The sequence below is a fragment of the Peromyscus californicus genome, unplaced genomic scaffold (assembly GCF_007827085.1).
Source record: "Peromyscus californicus insignis strain IS unplaced genomic scaffold, ASM782708v3 Scaffold_7__1_contigs__length_154581171, whole genome shotgun sequence".
Lineage (NCBI taxonomy): Eukaryota > Metazoa > Chordata > Mammalia > Rodentia > Cricetidae > Peromyscus > Peromyscus californicus.
The window spans coordinates 12012324-12030971 of NW_026294595.1; the positions used below are offsets into that span (position 1 = coordinate 12012324).

Consider the following 18648-nt stretch of genomic DNA (forward strand, 5'->3'; position numbering starts at 1 on the left):
GGTAAGGGGGCTCTTAATGGTGTCTGCTTCTGAGGCTGATGCAGAGGCAGGTAGATCTCTGTGAGTGTGAAACCAGCCTGCTGTACATAGCACGTTCCAAGATATCTAGGGCTACACAGAGAGGCCCTGTCTCAAAACCCCTGATGTGTAGGCACCTCACAGCAGAGGTGGGAGTCTGGTGGCCAGCAGGGGTGGACCTTGCTTTAGCCCTTGGCTACCTTTGAGCCCTGCCCTCACCCAAGATGGAAGTATAGAGAGATGGGCAAAGAACTGAGGCCACAAGTTCAGCTGCGCCATCCCCATGCCAGGCTTTCCCAGAGCCATTGTCTCATTCTGGTTTTTGCTGGAGTCCAGCCAGATCGGGGCCTGGCAGGTGTGAAAGTGGACTTGAGCTTTTGCAGGGGAAGGAGCCTGGGAGATGATGACAGACCCAGAGCTGGGCTTGGTTCTTCTGTCCTTCCTAGAGGAATTCTCTGTGGTAGTTCCCAGGACTCCCCTGCCAGTTGAGGCAGACCAGCCCCGTTCTCTAAGCCAGATAGTGGGATCGTGGGGTGTTTCATCCAGGCATCCTTGCAACGGCAATCGTGTCAGCTGTTGGACCTCATCATACCTGAGGTAGACTCTCCAATAGAAGTTATATCAGGGTCAGGCAGGCCTGGCCACCTGAAACACTGTATGATCAGTGCTCATTTGAGTAAGAATGAAGTAAGCAGCTGGCCTATCCAGCAGGGCTGGGGTGAGGAAGCAGGCTCTGGGAACCATGTAACCCCAAAGCTGCTGGAAGCCTTGTTTTATCCTGCCCGGCCACTACTGTGCCATTGTGTGGAGTTCTGGAACTTTGCTGGGGGTTCCACTGTTTCGGACGTATTGCAACAGGATAATTCTGTTTGGTTGGGCTCTCATTTGCTTTTGGGTCCAAGATGAGGCAGCTTTGGGAGTTCAGTTTACTGAGAAGTCACCGTGTGCTTTGCTGAGGCTTATAGAGAGGCTAGGTGCTTACCCATGTGACTCTTTCATGCCTGAGCCCGACTGTTACACCTCGTGAAAAGACTTTAGCAGAAGAGTATAAGGCAGCCTCGATTTCTAAAGACAACGCAGTAAAGGGAGAGAGAAATACCTTACTATGTTGTGGATTTCATTTTTGTTTGTCTGGATTTATTTTGTGTGTATGAGTGTTTTGCCTGCATGTGTGTATGTGCACTGTGCATGTCTGGTGCCCACAGAGGTTAGAAGGTGTTGAGTCCCCTTGAACTGGAGTTAATGGATGGCAGTAAGCTACCATGTGGGTGATGGGAACTGAACTCAGCTTCTCTGCAAAAGTAACAAGTGCCCTTAACCGCTGAACCATCTGTTCAGCATCCATTATGTTACAGAATTTAATAATGAAGCTTAAGGGGGAAATTGTACTGACATGTCTCATACCAGCTCCAGGAGGCTTTTCTCCAAGCAGCCATCTGTTGAGAACATGGTTGTCTTCAGGCACAAGGGCCAAGCCTGTTATTGAGATCCCTCCAATGTGTGGGAACCCATGTCTAGTCAGAGGTTGGGGTGGGTGCTTAGCCCCTAGGTCACTGACTGCTGGTCTCCACACAAGACAGGAGCCACACACCCTCATCTACAGCTTAAAGTATGCCAGCCCAGTCCCCACCAATCTGCCCCGCCCAGCTTTGTGTGCCTGTGTGACCCCACCCAACCTGCCTTTGCTGGGACTCCTTGGACTAGACGTCAGTGGAGTCTGAAGGAGCTTCGCTACGGGGTGACCAGGTCCCTGTGACTGGTCAGCATCAGCTCCACAGGCCCCTGCTGCCCTCCACCCCTTCACAAACTCAGAGCTGCCTCTGGGCCCAAGACATAAGGCATCTCTTAAGAGGCAAGTTGGTAACAGCTCCTGGATTCCTCACAAGAAAAGCAAAGTCTCCTTCAGTAAACTGAGTGGGCTTCCCAAGATTGGCAGAATCTTTACCTGAAATTCCATGAAAGTCCCTAATGCCAGACCCTTCTGTGATATTTGCCATGTGGAACTAAAAACTAGATGAAGGTGGGGTTGACTGTGGGGTTGGCTTGGCTCCCAGTGTTTCTTCCATCCAGTGGCTCTGTCCTTGGAGCCCTGGTGCTTCATGTTGAACCATCACTTACCCCTTCCCCCATGGCTCCCTCCTCTGAGTACTCTAACCCAAGCTGATTGCCAGATGTCCTGACTGGCAATTGCCTTGGTTGCCGGAGGAAGTTCTGAGGATCCGAGTCTGTCTCCTACATGGTCTGGTTAGTGCCATCTGCTCACACTTGTTGCTTGTTACAGAGGAAAATGGACAGCCGCGAGTACCCAGATGCACAGGGCTTCGCTGCTGATATCCGGTTAATGTTCTCGAATTGTTATAAGTACAACCCTCCAGACCACGAAGTGGTGGCCATGGCCAGAAAGCTCCAGGTAACCCAGGGCTGGGTGTAAGTGTTATTTAACAGCTGAGTTATGCTGTGGGTGTTGAAGCTCTTAGACATAGTGTGGGTAAACTGGGTAATGCAGGTGTCTCAGAAGCATCTGCATCAGGCAGGCCTCTGAGGAGCCTTAATTCCACAGCCTGTTTTGCCTGTGTGGCAGTGAGATCCTGCTAGGCTTAGAGCAGATTCCAGGATACATGGTGAAGAGGCTAGCCTGATTTTGGAAGTTTCAGGCTGGGATGGGAAGGTGGGAAGTAGGCAGTGGCCCCTGTGGCTGCAAGAGCCCATGCCTAGCTGCCCTGCAGGGTATCACCACAGGTGAACCTGTCCATCTGGGGCTGGTGTACCCTAGTGGGGCTGGCAGGTGTCCATTCTGCTGAGGTGTTAGAGCAGGGCTGGGTGGGCTTACAGTGAATGACAGTGACTGTGTGTTAGAGAAAAACCACAGACTGTCTTAAGAGGAGACCAGAGTGTTCTGACATAGTTTTTGGTGCAAGTGTGAGCAATCCACGTGGTTTCACCCAGCATGTGTAAACGCTTGTATATACATACGGTGTACTGCCAAGGACCATAGAACAGCACCTGAACATTGTGATTTTGATTTGGGGGTTTTTTGTTTTGTTTTGGTTTGATTGTTGGTTTTTTGTTTGTTGTTGTTGCTGTTTTTAACTGAGTCTGAGGGGCTGGAGAGATGGCTTAAGCCGTTAAGAATGCTTATTACTCTTGCATAGGACCTGAGTTTGATTCCAAGCACCTGCATGGTGGCTCACAACCATCTATAACTCCAGTTCCAGGGGATCCAATGCTCTCTTCTGGCCTGTGTGAGCACTACATGCATGTGGTTCATATACATACGTGCAGGCAAAATACACATAAAATAAAAACTTAAAAAAAAAATCTTTCAAACAGAGTCTGGTTCTGTAGCTTAGGTTGGCCTTGAATTTATGGCGATCCTCCTGCTTCAGTCTCCTGAGTTCTGGTATTACAGGTGTACCACGGCACTTGGCTTTAGGACCCAGAATGTTCTAAGAGAGTGTCTTAGTCCCTTGCTCAGACACGTCCTGGGGTCTCTAACAGCCGTCTTTAGTTATAAGGATTGGTAGGCAAAGACTTTCCCCACTTGTCTGTCCTCTTAATGTTTCCCACTTTCCTTTGAAAATGGCCCCCTGTGAGGGAAAGTGGACCTCTGTGAGGCATGAGGTCTCTCCAGTGCTGGCTGTACCCTGCTCCTTCTGGCCAGGCACTGCTGGGGAACAGGGCACAGTAGTTATGGAGGTCCCTTACGTGCAATGGCAGCCTTAGGGCCTGTCTACTGCTGAGACCTTGCTTGCTGTACTTGGACTCCAAAGGCTTCGTCATGCAATGTCGAAGGGCACTGTGCTACTACTAAAGGCAAGCTGCCCTGTCGAAGGTGATTGTTAGCCACCCAGCCCCAGAGGCTGGAGGAGCTTTGTTATCAGTGCTGTTCAGTAGTCACCACTGTTAACTGTTTGAACTGGGCACTGGGGCTAGAGCCCAGCACCATAATGACCTGCCAGCAGTAGCCTCCCAGACCGCTGACTTCTTAGTTTGGGGATCTAAGGGTTGGAGGAGTCTAAGAACACACTCAGAGTAGGCACTTTCAGAAGCTGGGCTCCAGCATGGTAGGTGTGCACGTGCGTGCATCTCATACTTGTCTGGGTGGGCCTAGTATATGAGGCAGGCAGAGGGAATGCCGCCACCGCCTTATTTCCACATGGCCCCCTCCTCCCTGTCTGCCCCAGGATAGAATGTCCAGTCCTGCGGGAGCTGTGAGGGGCTTTCTAGGTATGGCTTTGCACATTTGGGCACTAACTGGTGTGTGAGATGTGCCACTGCAGTAAAACCCCAGGAGGGAGATAGGTGAGCTAGGAGCCAGCTTCCAGTGGCTAGGGTCCCTGCTGGAGTTGAGGACTGAAGGAAAGGCACTCCTGTTAACAGGGGCATTCCTGAGGAGCCTGGCACCCAGGGCTGCAGGGCTGCCCTTGCCTCCTACACAGGCTTGCAGATTTAGCCAGAGGAGCTGCATGCCAGGCCCCAGAAAACCAGGTCTATGATTGGCTGGCCTCTTTCCCTCATTCTAGGCCTACACTTGGGAATTGCTTGGGGATAGAAGGGGACAAAGGAAGGTGGCAGGCCTGTCCCTTGGTAGAGCCTGAGCTGTGTATGGTGTGGTGCAGCTCAGAGGCATCTTACATGCTGGAGGGGCTGTCTTGTGGGTGTATAGGTGTTCAGCTGTCCCTCTTTTTCCCCAGGATGTGTTTGAGATGAGGTTTGCCAAGATGCCTGATGAGCCCATGGAGGCACCTGCACTGCCCGCTCCCACAGCCCCTATAGTGAGCAAAGGTGCTGAGAGCAGTCGGAGTAGCGAGGAAAGCTCCTCAGACTCAGGCAGCTCAGACTCAGAGGAGGAGCGAGCCACTCGGCTGGCAGAGCTGCAGGAGCAGGTGAGGACCGCCACCTCTGTGCTGCTTCCACTGGGTACGGACCACCAAGCCTGTCTGCCATCACCTGTCCCTTTCTCCAGCTGCTGCAATTCTTGTCCGTAGTGCTCTTAGAGGGGTCTCTGGTGGGGTTGCTCACAGCACCTTCCTGGGTCTGAGGAGGCTGGAGCCTGACACCCAAGAGCACACAGGGGGCCGAAAGCACTTGCGTGTCTGAGACATTCTTGGACACCTCGGGGGCAGGGTCCTCCCAAAAGACCTGGAAGTCATACACAGGCCCAGTGATGCCTTTTAAGGAGTGGCTACAGTGGGTGTGCTGCAGGCTCCAAGAAGCCTGGAGCTCAGATCTGTTCCTCCCATGCTCTCTTCTGCCTCAGTCTCCCTGGTATGCAGAATGACATGACTTGTTTTGAGGATCAGCCCAAGAATATGAACTATTTTCCCAGGGGGTGATAGCCAGCCCCGTGAAGTCAGGATGCAGCCACCAAGGCAAAGTAGTATGCATGAGCAGGTAGCTCCAGGGGGAGGCAGGGCCAGGAGAGGAGAGTATCTTTCACCAGATGGAGCTACATGTCAGATTCTGGGGTGATGAGGACATGGAGCAGGGAATTGGCCTTGTGGTGTGGCCTTTAGGACCGGATGAGTCCTTCCCAGTGAATGATACCCTCCCCTGTTGGCTGTGTAGCTTTCCCCAAGATCCCCAGGAGCCACACAGGGTACCTGCTTCCCTGTACGAGATGGGTCACAGTCCTCCTCCCCGAGACATAAGTGCAGCATTCTGCCTTGCTGGCTGCTGGTGGGCACCAGGAGGATGGGCTGCTGCCATTGTCTCACTTTGATCCCGCAGACTGGCTGCGGAACCTTCCAGGATCAGCTGTTGAATGTCTCCTCTGTGCAGGTGCTCACACTCTAGTCCGGTCATCTGAAAGATAAGCATTAACAATGAAAGCATTAGCTGTTCTCGCCAGTTCCTCCTGTGTCACCTGCCCCAAGCCCAGCCTGTGGGCAGCCACCCTGGGAGGTGGGCCCCTGTCCCCCACAGGTCAGGGAACATGTTCAGAAGGTGAAGTGACTCACCGGCAGGCACTGAGAGAGGGGCAGAGTGGGCTGTGAAGTGCTTCCCTACATCTCTCTGGCTTCCAAAGGCAGAGTGGGGCCCAGATGCCCCTGGCTTTTCCCACATAGCTGAGGCAGCCACAGGGGTGCAGGCCCACCCAGACTGCTGCTTAGCTGCCTGCTCTTTTCCAGCTGAAGGCCGTGCATGAACAGCTGGCTGCCTTGTCTCAGGCCCCAGTAAACAAACCAAAGAAGAAGAAGGAGAAGAAGGAGAAGGAGAAGAAGAAGAAAGACAAGGACAAAGACAAAGAGAAGGAGAAGCACAAGGCCAAGTCTGAGGAGGAGAAGAAGGCCAAGGCCGCCCCACCAGCTAAGCAGGCCCAGCAGAAGAAGGCTCCCACCAAGAAGGCCAATAGCACAACCACAGCCAGCAGGTGGGTGACCACCTGCCAGGCTCTCGGACCACCTCAGGTCACAAGGACTGCCAGATCTGGGACTTTGCACCTTGGCTACGTGGAAACTGGGTTGGGATTTCGGGGCCACTGGGTGCCTCTGGGGCCTGCAGCAGAGGTCATCCTCACCTGTCTGGCTGGCTCTGCTGGGCATTAGAGTGTCTGCCAGAGGAGGCATTCGTTGCTTCTGGTGTTTGGGACCTTTCCTTGATGTGGGCCAAGGGGCTTCACTGTGGAGCCAAGTGCTCTAATTTCTGGTGCACCTGGTAGGCAGGGGGTTGAAGGAGGAAAAAGAGCAGGAGAGAGGATTCTCTAGCTAGGTGGAAGCAGCAGCTGCTCTGAGCAGGTGGGCAGTAGACGCTCAGGGCAGAGCCTCAGGCAAGGCTAGCAGACAAGCTCCTTTGGGGTGGAATTGATACACCTGGAAAGGCTAAGCGTGGACTGCCAAGGTGCCCTGCTCTGGTAAGGCATCCTCAGAGGGAGGGAGCCAGAGACTACTGAAGGTCTGATTCTGGCCATTGTGGAGGACAAGTCCATGGGCAGCAGTCACGGACGTGAGGACACTGCCTTAGAATGATGGTGGCAGCAGAGAAAGAGGCTTTGACAGCTGCTTGTGGCTGAGGTGGGAAGGCTTTAGTGCCTGGATTCAGGAGAAAGGTGTGTGCAGCCCTGAGACCATCAGCCCAGAGACGGTGCAGGCAGTCTCTGTTCCCACCTGCCTTGGACTCTCTTGTCTTCTCCCTCTCCTGGAAGGGATGCAGAAGTCAGTTTTTCTCATACTGTCTTTGCTGGGTTTGGTATCCCTGTTAATTCTGGTCCCTGAAATGGTGGGATATAATATTCCAGAGTAATTAGGGACTTTTTTTTTTTTTTTTTCTGAGACAGGGTTTCTCTGTGTAGCCTTGGCTGTCCTGGAACTCACTCTGTAGACTGGACTGGCCTCGAACTCAGAGATCCTCCTGAGTGCTGGGATTAAAGGTGTTCACCACCACTGCCCGACTTCAATTAGGAACACTTAAGACTGTTTACTTGCTTACTTTTTCCCCCATTTCCTGGGGGTTGAGTGTGTTGTGGGACTCTTCCACTCTGCATTTTGTGGCCTGGCTTTAATGCGTACACCTGTAGGACTAAAGCATCTTCATGGACAGTTGACTCATGGTGTAGACTCTTGTCAATGTATTCAGTCTCTCTTCCAGATAATATTGCTTGACCTGACTTCTTGTTGCTTTTAATCTTTTTTTTTTTTTTTTTTTTTTGAGACAGGGGCTGGGGGCAGTGGTGGCGCACGCCTTTAATCCCAGCACTCGGGAGGGAGAGCCAGGCGGATCTCTGTGAGTTTGAGGCCAGTCTGGTCTACAGAGTGAGATCCAGGACAGGAACGAAAACTACACGGAGAAACCTTGTCTCGAAAAACCCAAAAGAGAGAGAGAGAGAGAGAGAGAGAGAGAGACAGGGTCTCTCTCTGTGTCCCTGTCTGTCCCAGAACTTACTGTGTAAACCAGGCTGGCTGCTAACTTACAAAAATTAAAGCTTAATTTTAAATTTAAATTGAGAGCAAGCCAGGTGTGATGGCTCATGCCTTCAGTTGCAGCACTCAGGAGGCAGGAGCAGTCAGTCAGACCTCTGTCTGGTCTACATAGTACATTCCAGGACAGCCAAGACAGTTCTACGTAGTCAGAACTTGTCTCAATAAACCATTAGAAAATCACATGTATTTGAGTGTGTGTGTTTGTGTATACACCACAATGTACATGTGGAGGCCAGAGAAGAGTTTTACAGAGGGGCTTCTCCCGTTTCACTGTGTGTGTATACTGGGCATTGAACTCAGGTTATCAAGCCTCCATCCACTAGGCCATCCCACCAACCCCTACAGCCCTCTTTGTAAGAATGTAATACAGCCGTTTTAGGGCTTTCCCACCTCTTCAGAGACAGGGTCTCCTCTTGCAGTCTACACTCCCTTTGAATTGACCACCATTCTGCCTGTTGAGGTTTGTATGGTGTGTTTTCCCGTCTCCTTCGCTTTAACTGGCACTAACGGTCTTGTTTCTCGTCTGACCATTTTCCTTTTAGCTGGTAGGTCAGCCACTTGCATTTAATGTAATAACTGACACACTTGGATTTCATCTACCATGTTATCACTCTCTCTGTCCCTGTTTTTTCCTCTTCCGGCCGTATTCTAAATTATCTGAATGTGGAGATCTGTTTTTGACCTGTTGGGTTTGAGAGGTAGTTCCTGACTGGGCGGGCCCTCAGCCAGGAAACACCTGTTGTGGCCCTGAAGTACGGTCTTGCCTGTCTGTAGCGGGCAGACTAGACATCCATCCTCAGAGAGTTTGCCCAGCTCTTGCTCCTGAAGTACCTAGGGTACACCCCTAGGGAAGAGGGCAGTCTATAGTGGAGAAGGAAGAGGGCTAGGTGGTGGGACAGATAACTGAGACTCAGTGTCACATGGCTCCCTGTCTTCTGCCTCAGACAGCTAAAGAAGGGTGGCAAGCAGGCATCTGCATCCTATGACTCAGAGGAAGAGGAGGAGGGCCTGCCCATGAGCTATGATGAAAAGCGGCAACTCAGCCTGGACATCAACCGGCTGCCTGGCGAGAAGCTAGGCCGTGTGGTGCACATCATCCAGTCCCGGGAGCCCTCGCTCAGGGACTCAAACCCAGATGAGATTGAGATTGACTTTGAGACCCTGAAGCCAACCACACTACGGGAACTGGAGAGATATGTCAAGTCTTGTTTACAGAAAAAGCAGAGGAAACCATTGTGTAAGTTTTCTGGCAGAGCATGTTGCTCATAGCCTCCATTCCCTGAGAGTGGGCACTGACTCACAGCTGCCTTGCTGTCTAAGCCTACCTGCTCACCACAGGCCCCAAGGACATCTGCACTCAGCCAGTACAGCCTGCCCCCATGTCCTCTTCCCTGTTCTCTGGTAAGAAAGATACCTATTGGGCCTTAACTGGCCTGCAGTGGAAAGGTAGGACCTGGGATTGGCCTAGCTTACCATTCATTCAGGTCTAGTTAGGGCCCTTCTCACACCCCTTCCTAAGGCTGCATCTGGGGCTTTGGCTACAGGGAAAAGTCTCACTCCCTTGACTGATCAAGTGTCCGGAATCCCCACTGGATGGACTCTGACCCTAGGTAAAGTGCACCCTGAATTTGATGGTTTCACCAAACAGGAACCAGTCACTGCCAGGGTCTGCAGGTGCTAGAGGCTGGGAGGAAGGGAAGTCCCAAGGCAGCCCCTCACTGTCTAGGGTCATGCCAACCTGCTCACATGTGTTTGGTTCTCATTTACTCCGGAACAGACTGACTTAAGGGTGATAATGATACAGGAATCTGATGGTGAAGGCTGAACTCTCCCAGACCATGTCAGTCTCTGTGGCTCAGGCAGGAGAGACTAGCTGTGCTGGAGTAGGACTGAGACAGAGTCTGTGCTCTTTCCATGGGAGCAGAGGACAAGTCATAGCCCAGGCTCCGGACTCTGGTGAGGTGGAGCGATGAGGGAGGACTCAGAAGCTACATCATGATGGTTCCAGGTCTCCATGTTTCCTGCTACACAGGGACCCGATAACAGCTCCGCACCTTGCTGATCCTGCAGCAGGGCGGGTGGTGCATGCACTAGTGTGTGGGGCTGGGGCTTTTTGGCCACCTGGTTGCGTACTGGCTTCTGGCACAGCTGTAGGGAATGTCTCACTGTTCACCTGCCGTTCTACAGCAACAAGCGGGAAGAAGCAGGCAGCCAAATCAAAAGAGGAGCTAGCTCAGGAGAAGAAAAAGGAGCTGGAGAAGCGGCTACAGGATGTCAGTGGACAACTGAACAGCAAGAAACCCACTAAGAAAGGTAACCATCCAGGCCTTCTGCTGTCAGAGGACAGCATTCACAAGGGCCAGGAGAGTGTGGTCAACCTCCTAGCTTCTCTTAGACCGCAGCTGGGGGTGGGGCATCCTGGGCCCTTGGGCGGTTGCAGAATCATGCGTGTGTGCTTGCTAAAGGCCTATGCAGCTGAGTTCTTGGAAAGAACTCCTCGGGGTTGGCTTCAATGCCGAGGGCCTGGGATCCATCCCTGCTACTTCCTCACGCCTGAGCGTCAATCACCAGTTTGAAGGAAGCAGTGAATTTCTGACTTCCTAACCCAACATGTTAATTGCTACAGTGGCAAGCTCTGCCTCCAGCCCAGGCCTTAGATTTAGGTGAGCAGATATTTTTGTCTCTTCCTCCTCCTGGAGCCCGAGACCTTTTTCCTTTGGCTTCAGAGATGCTCTAGGATGTAGGCAGTGGACAGAGTCTGAGACCATTGGTCAGTTGGGATCCCACCTAGGCTTGCATACCAACTGAGTGCTATAGTTTTGTGGTTCCCATCTTCCTGGTGTCAGATAGGGCTGTGAGGGTCTGTGACATGTGTCCTAGTGCGGCCATGTGGCCACTGAATGCTACTTTATGGGCATCCTTCAAATACGTACTGCACCTCTGGGTCAAGACACAGACAACCTATGGCAGGGTGGTGGTGCAAACACTTTTGATGACACAGTGCTCAGCGAGGGCCTCCCTTGTGTCCCTGCAGAGAAATCCAGCTCAGCGCCCTCGGGAGGCCCGTCGAGGCTCAGCAGTAGCAGCTCCTCTGAGTCTGCGAGCAGCAGCTCCAGCGGGTCCAGCTCCGACAGCAGTGACTCAGAGTGATCTCGGACTGAGCAGAGCTGGACAGATGGACGTGGCACACGCCGACTGCAGTGTCCCCTCCTATGGTTAATATACTTTCGTTCCATGGTGTGCAGGTTTTCTTTGACTTCAGTGTTATGATCTCTTCCAGCTGTGCTCCGGTAGGGCGGAGAGCCTCGCACGTGCACCAGACCCCAAGAGAGGGCCGAGCTCGGCGGGAAATGCCTTTGCAGCTTGGTTTAGTTGTTTTGGAGACTGCGGCCTGGGATGCTAACCTGATAACCATAGACACAGCGGGAGGCGTGGCTGGACCTGCCCAGTACCTCTCTAGGCCCAGCCTCGCCCTTAGTAACTTGAAGGAAGCTTTCAAGGGTATTGCTCTGGAATGGGTTCTGTGTTTGAAAGCTGTGAGAACACTAACCAGCAGGTTACTTCTCTCTGCAGGGGCTGAGGACAGATGTGTCAGCCCACGGAAACCAGGCTGGGCCCCAGCGGAGGGTCCTCGTAGCTGCAGACCAGAGCCTCCCACCTCTGAGTTGGGCGTGGAGGAAGAGGGGTGCTGAGTTCTCTAGCCCTATGGCTGTGTGTACAGCGTGCAGGTTTCGGGACACCGAAACTTTTACCTCAATTTAAGGGAATAAAAACAAAAAACAAAAAGATTAAAAAAAAACAAAACAAAAAAAACAAAAAAACTTTTTTGTAAGTTCATCCATTTTCTACAGAAGTCCAGCCCAGCGTGCCCCACTTTGCTAGCGCTGCCTGGCTGCCGCCGCCTCACACTCTGAACCACCTCCCCAGTTTTATGTATATATAAATACTTTATTTATTAACATCATTGGTCATTTTTAAAAAAAAAGAAAAAAAGAAAAGAAAAAACCATAAATAAGTGCATTAGGAGAAGTAGTGGAGATGCAGGCCTCTGGCGACGAGGAGACTGGACCCGTGGTGAGAAGATCGGTCCTGTGGCGGTGTGCCCCTCTGGTGCTCATCACGTCTGGGCTCTCTGGGCTCGTTGGCTTTTTTTTTTTTTTTTTTTAAATGAAATTTGGGGACTTTACAAGTGTAGACACCCTTCGGCTGCAGCACATCCTCATTTTATGTTGTCTGTCCAGTTCTTTCTTGCTAACATCAACGGAGGGAACCTCGGTTCTTCAACACACGTTTTGTAAGCTGAGAGAAAAGCGATGTATATCAGGCCAAGGTCTTGACAGTTAATTTTCTATTGTAAAAAGTAATAATATACAGAGTTTAACAGAAACTTCTCAGTTTGTTGTTTTTGAGGCTTCCAAACGGTTTTGGAATTCAGGGTCAGCCTGGATTAGCTCTGAGCATTGTGGCCTCAGGCAGGAGCACACGGGCCAATCTCCCCGGCCTGTAAGTACCTGCCTCTCCAGCCTGTGGAGGCTCTCTTCCTGACCTCCCTACTTTGGACGGGGGCAAAGGTGAGCCTGATTGACCGCAGGGGTCCCTGTTCAAGAATTTCCAGTTAGCCCAGGAAACTGATTCTTCTGACCCCCCACCTCAAAGGGCCAAGTGCAGAGCCTTGTGTTGGGTGGTTTTACTTGTGGTGGGGGTCCCTGCAGTTTCTTCCATTGCTTCTAGGCAGAGCCCAGGACTCATCCTCAACATCCCTACATGGGAGATGTTTAAAATACCTAAAGTCAATTCCACCAGCCCTTGTGGATGTGGACAGGTAGTGGGTGTCAAGCTCGGGAAGTGGCTGGCTGACTGCCATGTCTAGACGCCTGGTGAGTTATCAGCCAGTTTGTTAAACTTGTAAGCCAGTTTTGTTTATAATAAAAATATAAGTGGATTTTAAGGTTCCATTTTTTTAAAGTTACCCTTGTTCTTCAAAGGTATTTTTTAAACAGATCTTTAATAGAATATTTAAGCTGTGACTGTAAGAAATAAACATGAGGAAATTGACAGGCCTTCACATGGGGTCTCTGGTGGCCTACCGTGACAGCCTAGCCAGCGTGCCTAGGCAGGGCGCAGTGGCTGGGTATACACAGAGTGCCTCTGTGAGCTGTTAGGCAAGCAGAGTCCGGCCCTGGAGTGGCATCCCAGCAGCGGGGCCGTGGTGTAGAGCTGGTTGCAGGGGATGGAGGGTCTGGCATTTCCACGACTGGTCCCTACTGAGCAGCTTCTGTAATTGGTGCTTTTAACTTTTTTTAAAAAAAGCTTTCTGTCCAGACATAAACTGTTTTGTCTCCAGAGTTTTGGAGGGCATTGGTTCTCACGATGCCAGGCTGCAGGGTAACTGCCATTCCCTTCTTCTGAGTTACAAAGGCTGCAGAGACTTAGCTTGCCCTGTACAGAGGTGGAGGGCAGCTGTCCATAGCTTCCTTGAGGGTCACATGCAGGGGTGGGGGTGGGCACTTGGCAGAGTCTTGGAGGCCGAGGAGTGGGCTTTGGGGTGCAGGCCTCCTCGGGCTGTGTAACTTCGCTCGCTTACAGACTGGAGACATTTTCTTGTGTGGTTTTCTTTGTCTTTTTGCAGCTGTCACACTGTTAAAGCCTTGTCACCCTGTTTATCACTGTCCCGGCTACTGGTGTAACACTTCCAGAAGCTTTTCTTTTTTATATATATATATTTAAAATGTTTCTTTTCTGTATGATGTGCATGCAAGTTTACCGTAACTTTTCTTAAAACTTTTTAGTGCCGTTTCTAGTATATTCCTGTAAATGTCAGTTACTGAAAATGAGTCCATTGTAAGTAGTTTTAGCTTGTTTTTTGCAATGCCGGCCTCAACACCACAGAGTTAAAAACGGTAGGAAGTACTCTGGTGTCTCTGGTAATCATGAACCTTTCTCCTGGGGTGTTTGTTTTGTTTTCATAATAAAAAGAAGGGGAAAAAGGCTATGTCTGCGTAGTGCTCTTTGCTGCGGTGCCTCTTTCTAAGAGCACGGGATAAGCTCCTCATACTTTACCTCTTACAGCTCTTGGTAGAACTACATAGAACATCCAAAAAGGGCTTTGAGAAACACTCGGAGCTAAGTGTGGTGACACATACCTGTAATCTGTTGGGAGGTTGAGGCAGTAGAACTGCTGTGAATTACTATTAATATTATCATTATTATTAGTTTTTTGTTTTTTCGAAACAGCATTTTTTGTGTAACAGCTCTGGCTGTCCTGGAACTCACTCTGTAGACCAGGCTGGCCTCGATCTCACAGAGACCCACCTGCCTCTGCCTCCCAAGTACTGGGATTAAAGGTGTGTGCCACCACTGCCTGGCTGCTGTGAATTGTTTAAGGCCAGTCCACAACACAGTAAGAGTGGGAGCCCTTTCACAGAACAACAGCAAAGGACTTGGAGTAGCTGCCATCTTCTGTCATGGTGCTGGGGGACAGGGAGTCCTTTGCAGTCCTCACTTGGACTGACTGTCTTCAAGGCTTTCCTCAGATGGTCTCACCTAATGTCTGTTACATCCCCACCTTGCTGCAGTCTACTGCCAGGTTATTTGGCATAGGCCTCCACATGTAGTGAGCCCAGTGGAAATGTAGGTGAGAATGTATACAGAACCGTATAGCACTCCCTGAGAACAGGCTGTGCCGTGGCTTAGACATAATGAAGAAGGAATGAGGACCCTAAAGTTTTCCAAATGGCCAAACCATTGGCATCAAGCCTGGGCGGGAGGTTCATTTCATGTTGGGTCCTATGGCATGTCCACCCCATCAAGAATGGGTCGTTCTTGCTGACACTAACCCTTCTCATCGGACTAGTCTCTTCCAGCACTGGCCTGGCCTCCTAAACACAGATGGCATCTTCCTGTAGTCTAAGCAGCTTAGTGACTCCCCAGTGTCCTACGTGGGGCCTGATGCTTGTGCGCCACCCGCTCCTGATGAAGCTGCCTCACAAGTGCTTACCCTTCCAACAGTCTGTGACCTCAAATCCTGTCTCCAAGTCAGTGCTGTGTCTGATGTGGTCTTGGGTTAGGGTGAGGTGTCAGCAGGTGGCAGAAATTGCCAATAAGTCTGAAGCTTGCTTGCAGGACTTCAATGGAACTGAAAGGCTTGACAAACTAATGAACTTGGAACAGTTTCCAAGTGCTAGGCCTCCCAGTCAGACCAACCAGCCTGTACTGTACGAGCTTCCCCTCTAAATGTACAAGAATACACTGCAGAAGTCCACTGAGCCAAGTGACCTAGGTTCCTCAGGAGGCTCCAGCTAGCCAGGTCTGTGGCTGGGTGAAGTGTTTGAGGAGTGCACTGTGTCCTGGTGGTCCTAGTACAAACGTGCACATCTGCAGAGATACACTACAGTGAACATGGCCACGCGTGAGACATGCTCTTAGCATAGATTATAAGCCAGGTGCCATCTCTGTGCCAGTTAAGTGCCTGGTGAGGAGTGGGCAGAGCAGGGTGCAAGTGGGGATAATGCCACTGGCGCAGTTTGTGACTGAGCACACAGTGCAGAGTGAGAGGGCATGCATGCCTTCTGACAGTGGCTGTCCTGAGGGAGGGACCGTGCTTGCTTTATGTATCCCTGTATTGGGGCTCTTAACAATCATTAGCCATTACTGTTATTTCAGAAAGCCAAATAAGGTTTTACACACCAAGATAAATGAGAAAGGGTAGAGTCTTAAGACGTTTATTTAGAAGGCTCAACTTTGACAAAACACATCCCCGAATTTGCATAGCCACACACTTGAACTGCTACATAGGCAAGTATGTTCCAGCTGTCCACACCATGTGTACTGAGGTGGAACATGTGATAGACCACTGCAACCTGATAGAAAGGAGGTCCCGATGCTCCACCATTGGGCAAATGCTCTTTCCCACACGATTAAGTTTGGAATCAACCCAGGCAACTTAGATGGAGCTTTAAATTGGAGGGTTTTACTTAAGGTGTTTAGGACACAACACACCTATATACAAGACCAGTGTGGGTGCTACCACAATGCAGTAATGTATAGCAATTGGTCACTAAAACTCTTGGTTTTGGAATGCCACCCCAGCTCTGGCCCCTTTTCACATGTCACTGCAGTGAACTGACAGATCTGAGACCCTCCAGGAACAGAGTCCCCTCTTTACCCTGGACCTGACCCATTCTGTATCAGGTAAGCAGCTCATAGGAGCTGGGGACATCTCACTGGCTTCTCTCTTTGTTTGGAAGCATTGCCAGGGCCTCGGCAGTGTGCCATTGATAAAGAGCTGGGTGATATTCTTGGGTGTTGAGTTTTTATACCACGTCTTGATCTTCATAGCCATTAAGGATCTCCCTGGAATTACATGATTGAGCAAAACTTAGACTGGCCAGTGTCCTTAGAGACCCCAAGCTGGTTTTTGTCTCGGACTAAGATGGCCTCATTTCCATACTGGGAGTACCACATGCTGCGGCTCCTGCTCAGGTATGTACTAGGTGGTACAGACTCCAACTTCTGCTGCTGCTGTTGCCAAATCAGCAAGGAAGTGTCCCTGTACCGGAGGCGGGCATAGCGTTCTGACAGGGCCTTCTCTGCCAGCGGGACCCGACCGCTCATCCCCCAGCCCCAGGCTCCTGCACACCTGGCTCTCCTAGGTCAGAAGCGGCTGGCTGCTTTGCTCTTTTAACTAGCTGGCCAACAGCCTTGATGGCTGTTCAACTTAATAGTGGAGGTAGGCAGCTCAGACCTCCCATGGGCAAGATCTCAGGAGGGCAGGGGAAGCCAAGACACCTCTGACCCTGTTCAGAAGCCATGTGAGAGCCATTCCAGACAGAAAATGGTTCAGATTGGCGCTGTGGTCCAAGCTCTGTACAGTAGAGTTGTACAGCGTTGATGGAGACTCCACACCACTCTTGGCGGCCTGTTAGGTGTCCACTGCCTCTGCGATGCTTCTGAGCTCAAGGAGATGTATCCAGGGTCCTGAGAGAACGAGCATTGTAAAGTCTGAAGCAGGGGCTGACTTGTTCACACCACTCAAAACGCAGTTGGAATCTGTACTTAGTGCTGGTGCAGGTCCTTTTCCAGCCAGTCTTCCTCTCTTAGCAAGGGTGACACTGCAAAGGGAAGAAACCGTCGGGCCTCGGGAGCAGGCCCATCACGGTACTCGCCATCAAGAGCAGCATCGATGGGCCAGCGTTCAGTGAAGCTACTCACAGATGTGGCCAGCTGAGCTGGGTAGAAAGGTGAGGCGTGTGGGCCAATCGCGGGTCCCTTAATAACCCACGGATGGTTAGTGGTGCCAGGGTTTCCGCTGGTGCGAGAAGCGTCCCTCAACTATGGAGCAGAGTTCCTGGGAGGAGGGAGGATGCAAGCCCCACGTCCCGCGCCCCTGCTTCTGGCAAAAGGATCGCTTGCCCGGCCCTGTCCAGACGCTCCAGCGGAGCAGCCTTCTTGAGCGGCTCTCGCGGACACGCGTGGCCCAGGTGACGCAGATGCTCCAGGTCCGGGGCAGGGCCAGGAGGGCTGCGGCTACGTACGTCTCCATGGCAGCGTCGCAGGCGTGGCGAGCCGAGCGCCGAGGACTGGCTGCGTACGGACCCATCGATTACTCCGCGGGGCGGGGCAGACAACAGAGGGGGGGGGGGGAGAGAGAGAGAGAGAGAGAGAGGAGAGAGAGAGGAGAGAGAGAGAGAGAGAGAGAGAGAGAGAGAGAGAGAGAGAGAGAGAGAGAGAGAGAGAGAGAGAGAGAGAGAGAGAGAGAGAGAGAGAGAGAGAGAGAGAGAGAGAGGAGAGAGAGAGAGAGAGAGAGAGAGAGAGAGAGAGAGAGAGAGAGAGAGAGAGGAGAGAGAGGCGGAGCAGTCGGAGAGGGATGGTGAAGGGAAGGGAAAAGGTTGGAGGGGGAGGAGGAGGAGCTGGGGAAAAGGAGGAACGGAAGAGGTGTTGGGAGGAGGGTGGTAGTGAGGAGAGAAGAGGATGAGGAGGAGATCTGGAGGGAGGGGAGAGAGGAGGAGCCGGAGAAAATGGCAGGAGATGTCAAGAAGAGCAAAATCCAGAATAAGAGGCGTGGAGAGAGAAGAGGATCCTGAGAAAGTGGGGGGGGGGGGGGTTTGACTAGGAGATGGGGAGGAGCTGCAGGGGGCAGGATGAGAGGAAAGCAGGAGCAGGGAAGGAGCCGGAGGAAGAAGAGCTGGGGAGAAGAGGACTAGGATTTAGACCAGAAGCCTGAAGAAGTGGAGGAGGAAGGGGCGTTTGGGGGAGCAAAGGGGCATTGCGGGAGTCGGCGGAGGAGTGGTAAAGACAAAGGTAGAAGCCAGGAGAGAAAAGGAGCTTGGGAAGACACACAGAGGAGTCAGGATGCGGGGGTGGATGGCCTAGGAGCAGAGGAGAAGAACTTGGGGGCGGGGTTTGAGGCGGAGCCTGGAGGGGGAGGAGCTGCTGGGGAACAGGGAGGAAGCCTGGAGGAGAAGGTGAGGGAAGAGGAGTTAGCATTAAGGCTCCTTCTCAGTCTTTGATCCTGTCATGGTTCCTGCGGCTTTTCTTTATGTTTGGGTTGGGGTGTTTGTGGTCTGGAAGTAGAACCTTGGGCATCCTAGGCAAGTGCGCCAAGTGAAGCTTTGTCCTCAGCCGGTTTTATTTCCTTTTATGTAGTTACTTTGTCAGACCTATTGCTATTACTATCGACATCCCACTCAAATGATGGGCGCATTTGTTTTCA

General features: G+C 51.7%; 2 protein-coding genes across 5 annotated transcripts in view; one reads left to right on the top strand and one right to left on the bottom strand.

Annotated features, from left to right (window-relative positions):
• The window catches only part of Brd3 (bromodomain containing 3), a 32020-nt gene extending 18091 nt beyond the window's left edge, over positions 1-13929 (top strand). For 3 of the 4 annotated variants that reach the window (XM_052723030.1, XM_052723028.1, XM_052723029.1), the window contains exons 7-13: positions 2300-2428; positions 4713-4904; positions 5749-5799; positions 6150-6391; positions 8882-9174; positions 10125-10250; positions 10972-13929. In XM_052723030.1, coding sequence (XP_052578990.1) covers positions 2300-2428; positions 4713-4904; positions 5749-5799; positions 6150-6391; positions 8882-9174; positions 10125-10250; positions 10972-11087 — 1149 coding nt within the window. In that variant the 3' untranslated portion in view covers positions 11088-13929. The remainder of the gene's footprint in view (positions 1-2299; positions 2429-4712; positions 4905-5748; positions 5800-6149; positions 6392-8881; positions 9175-10124; positions 10251-10971) is intronic. The other variant, XM_052723031.1, reaches the window with a different exon arrangement.
• Positions 13930-15642: 1713 nt separating this feature from the next.
• Positions 15643-17565, bottom strand: Brd3os (BRD3 opposite strand). Its single transcript, XM_052723032.1, has one exon. The coding sequence runs from the start codon at positions 16548-16550 to the stop codon at positions 16296-16298; it is 255 nt and encodes an 84-aa protein (XP_052578992.1). The 5' UTR covers positions 16551-17565; the 3' UTR covers positions 15643-16295.
• Between the last annotated feature and the right edge of the window lie 1083 nt (positions 17566-18648).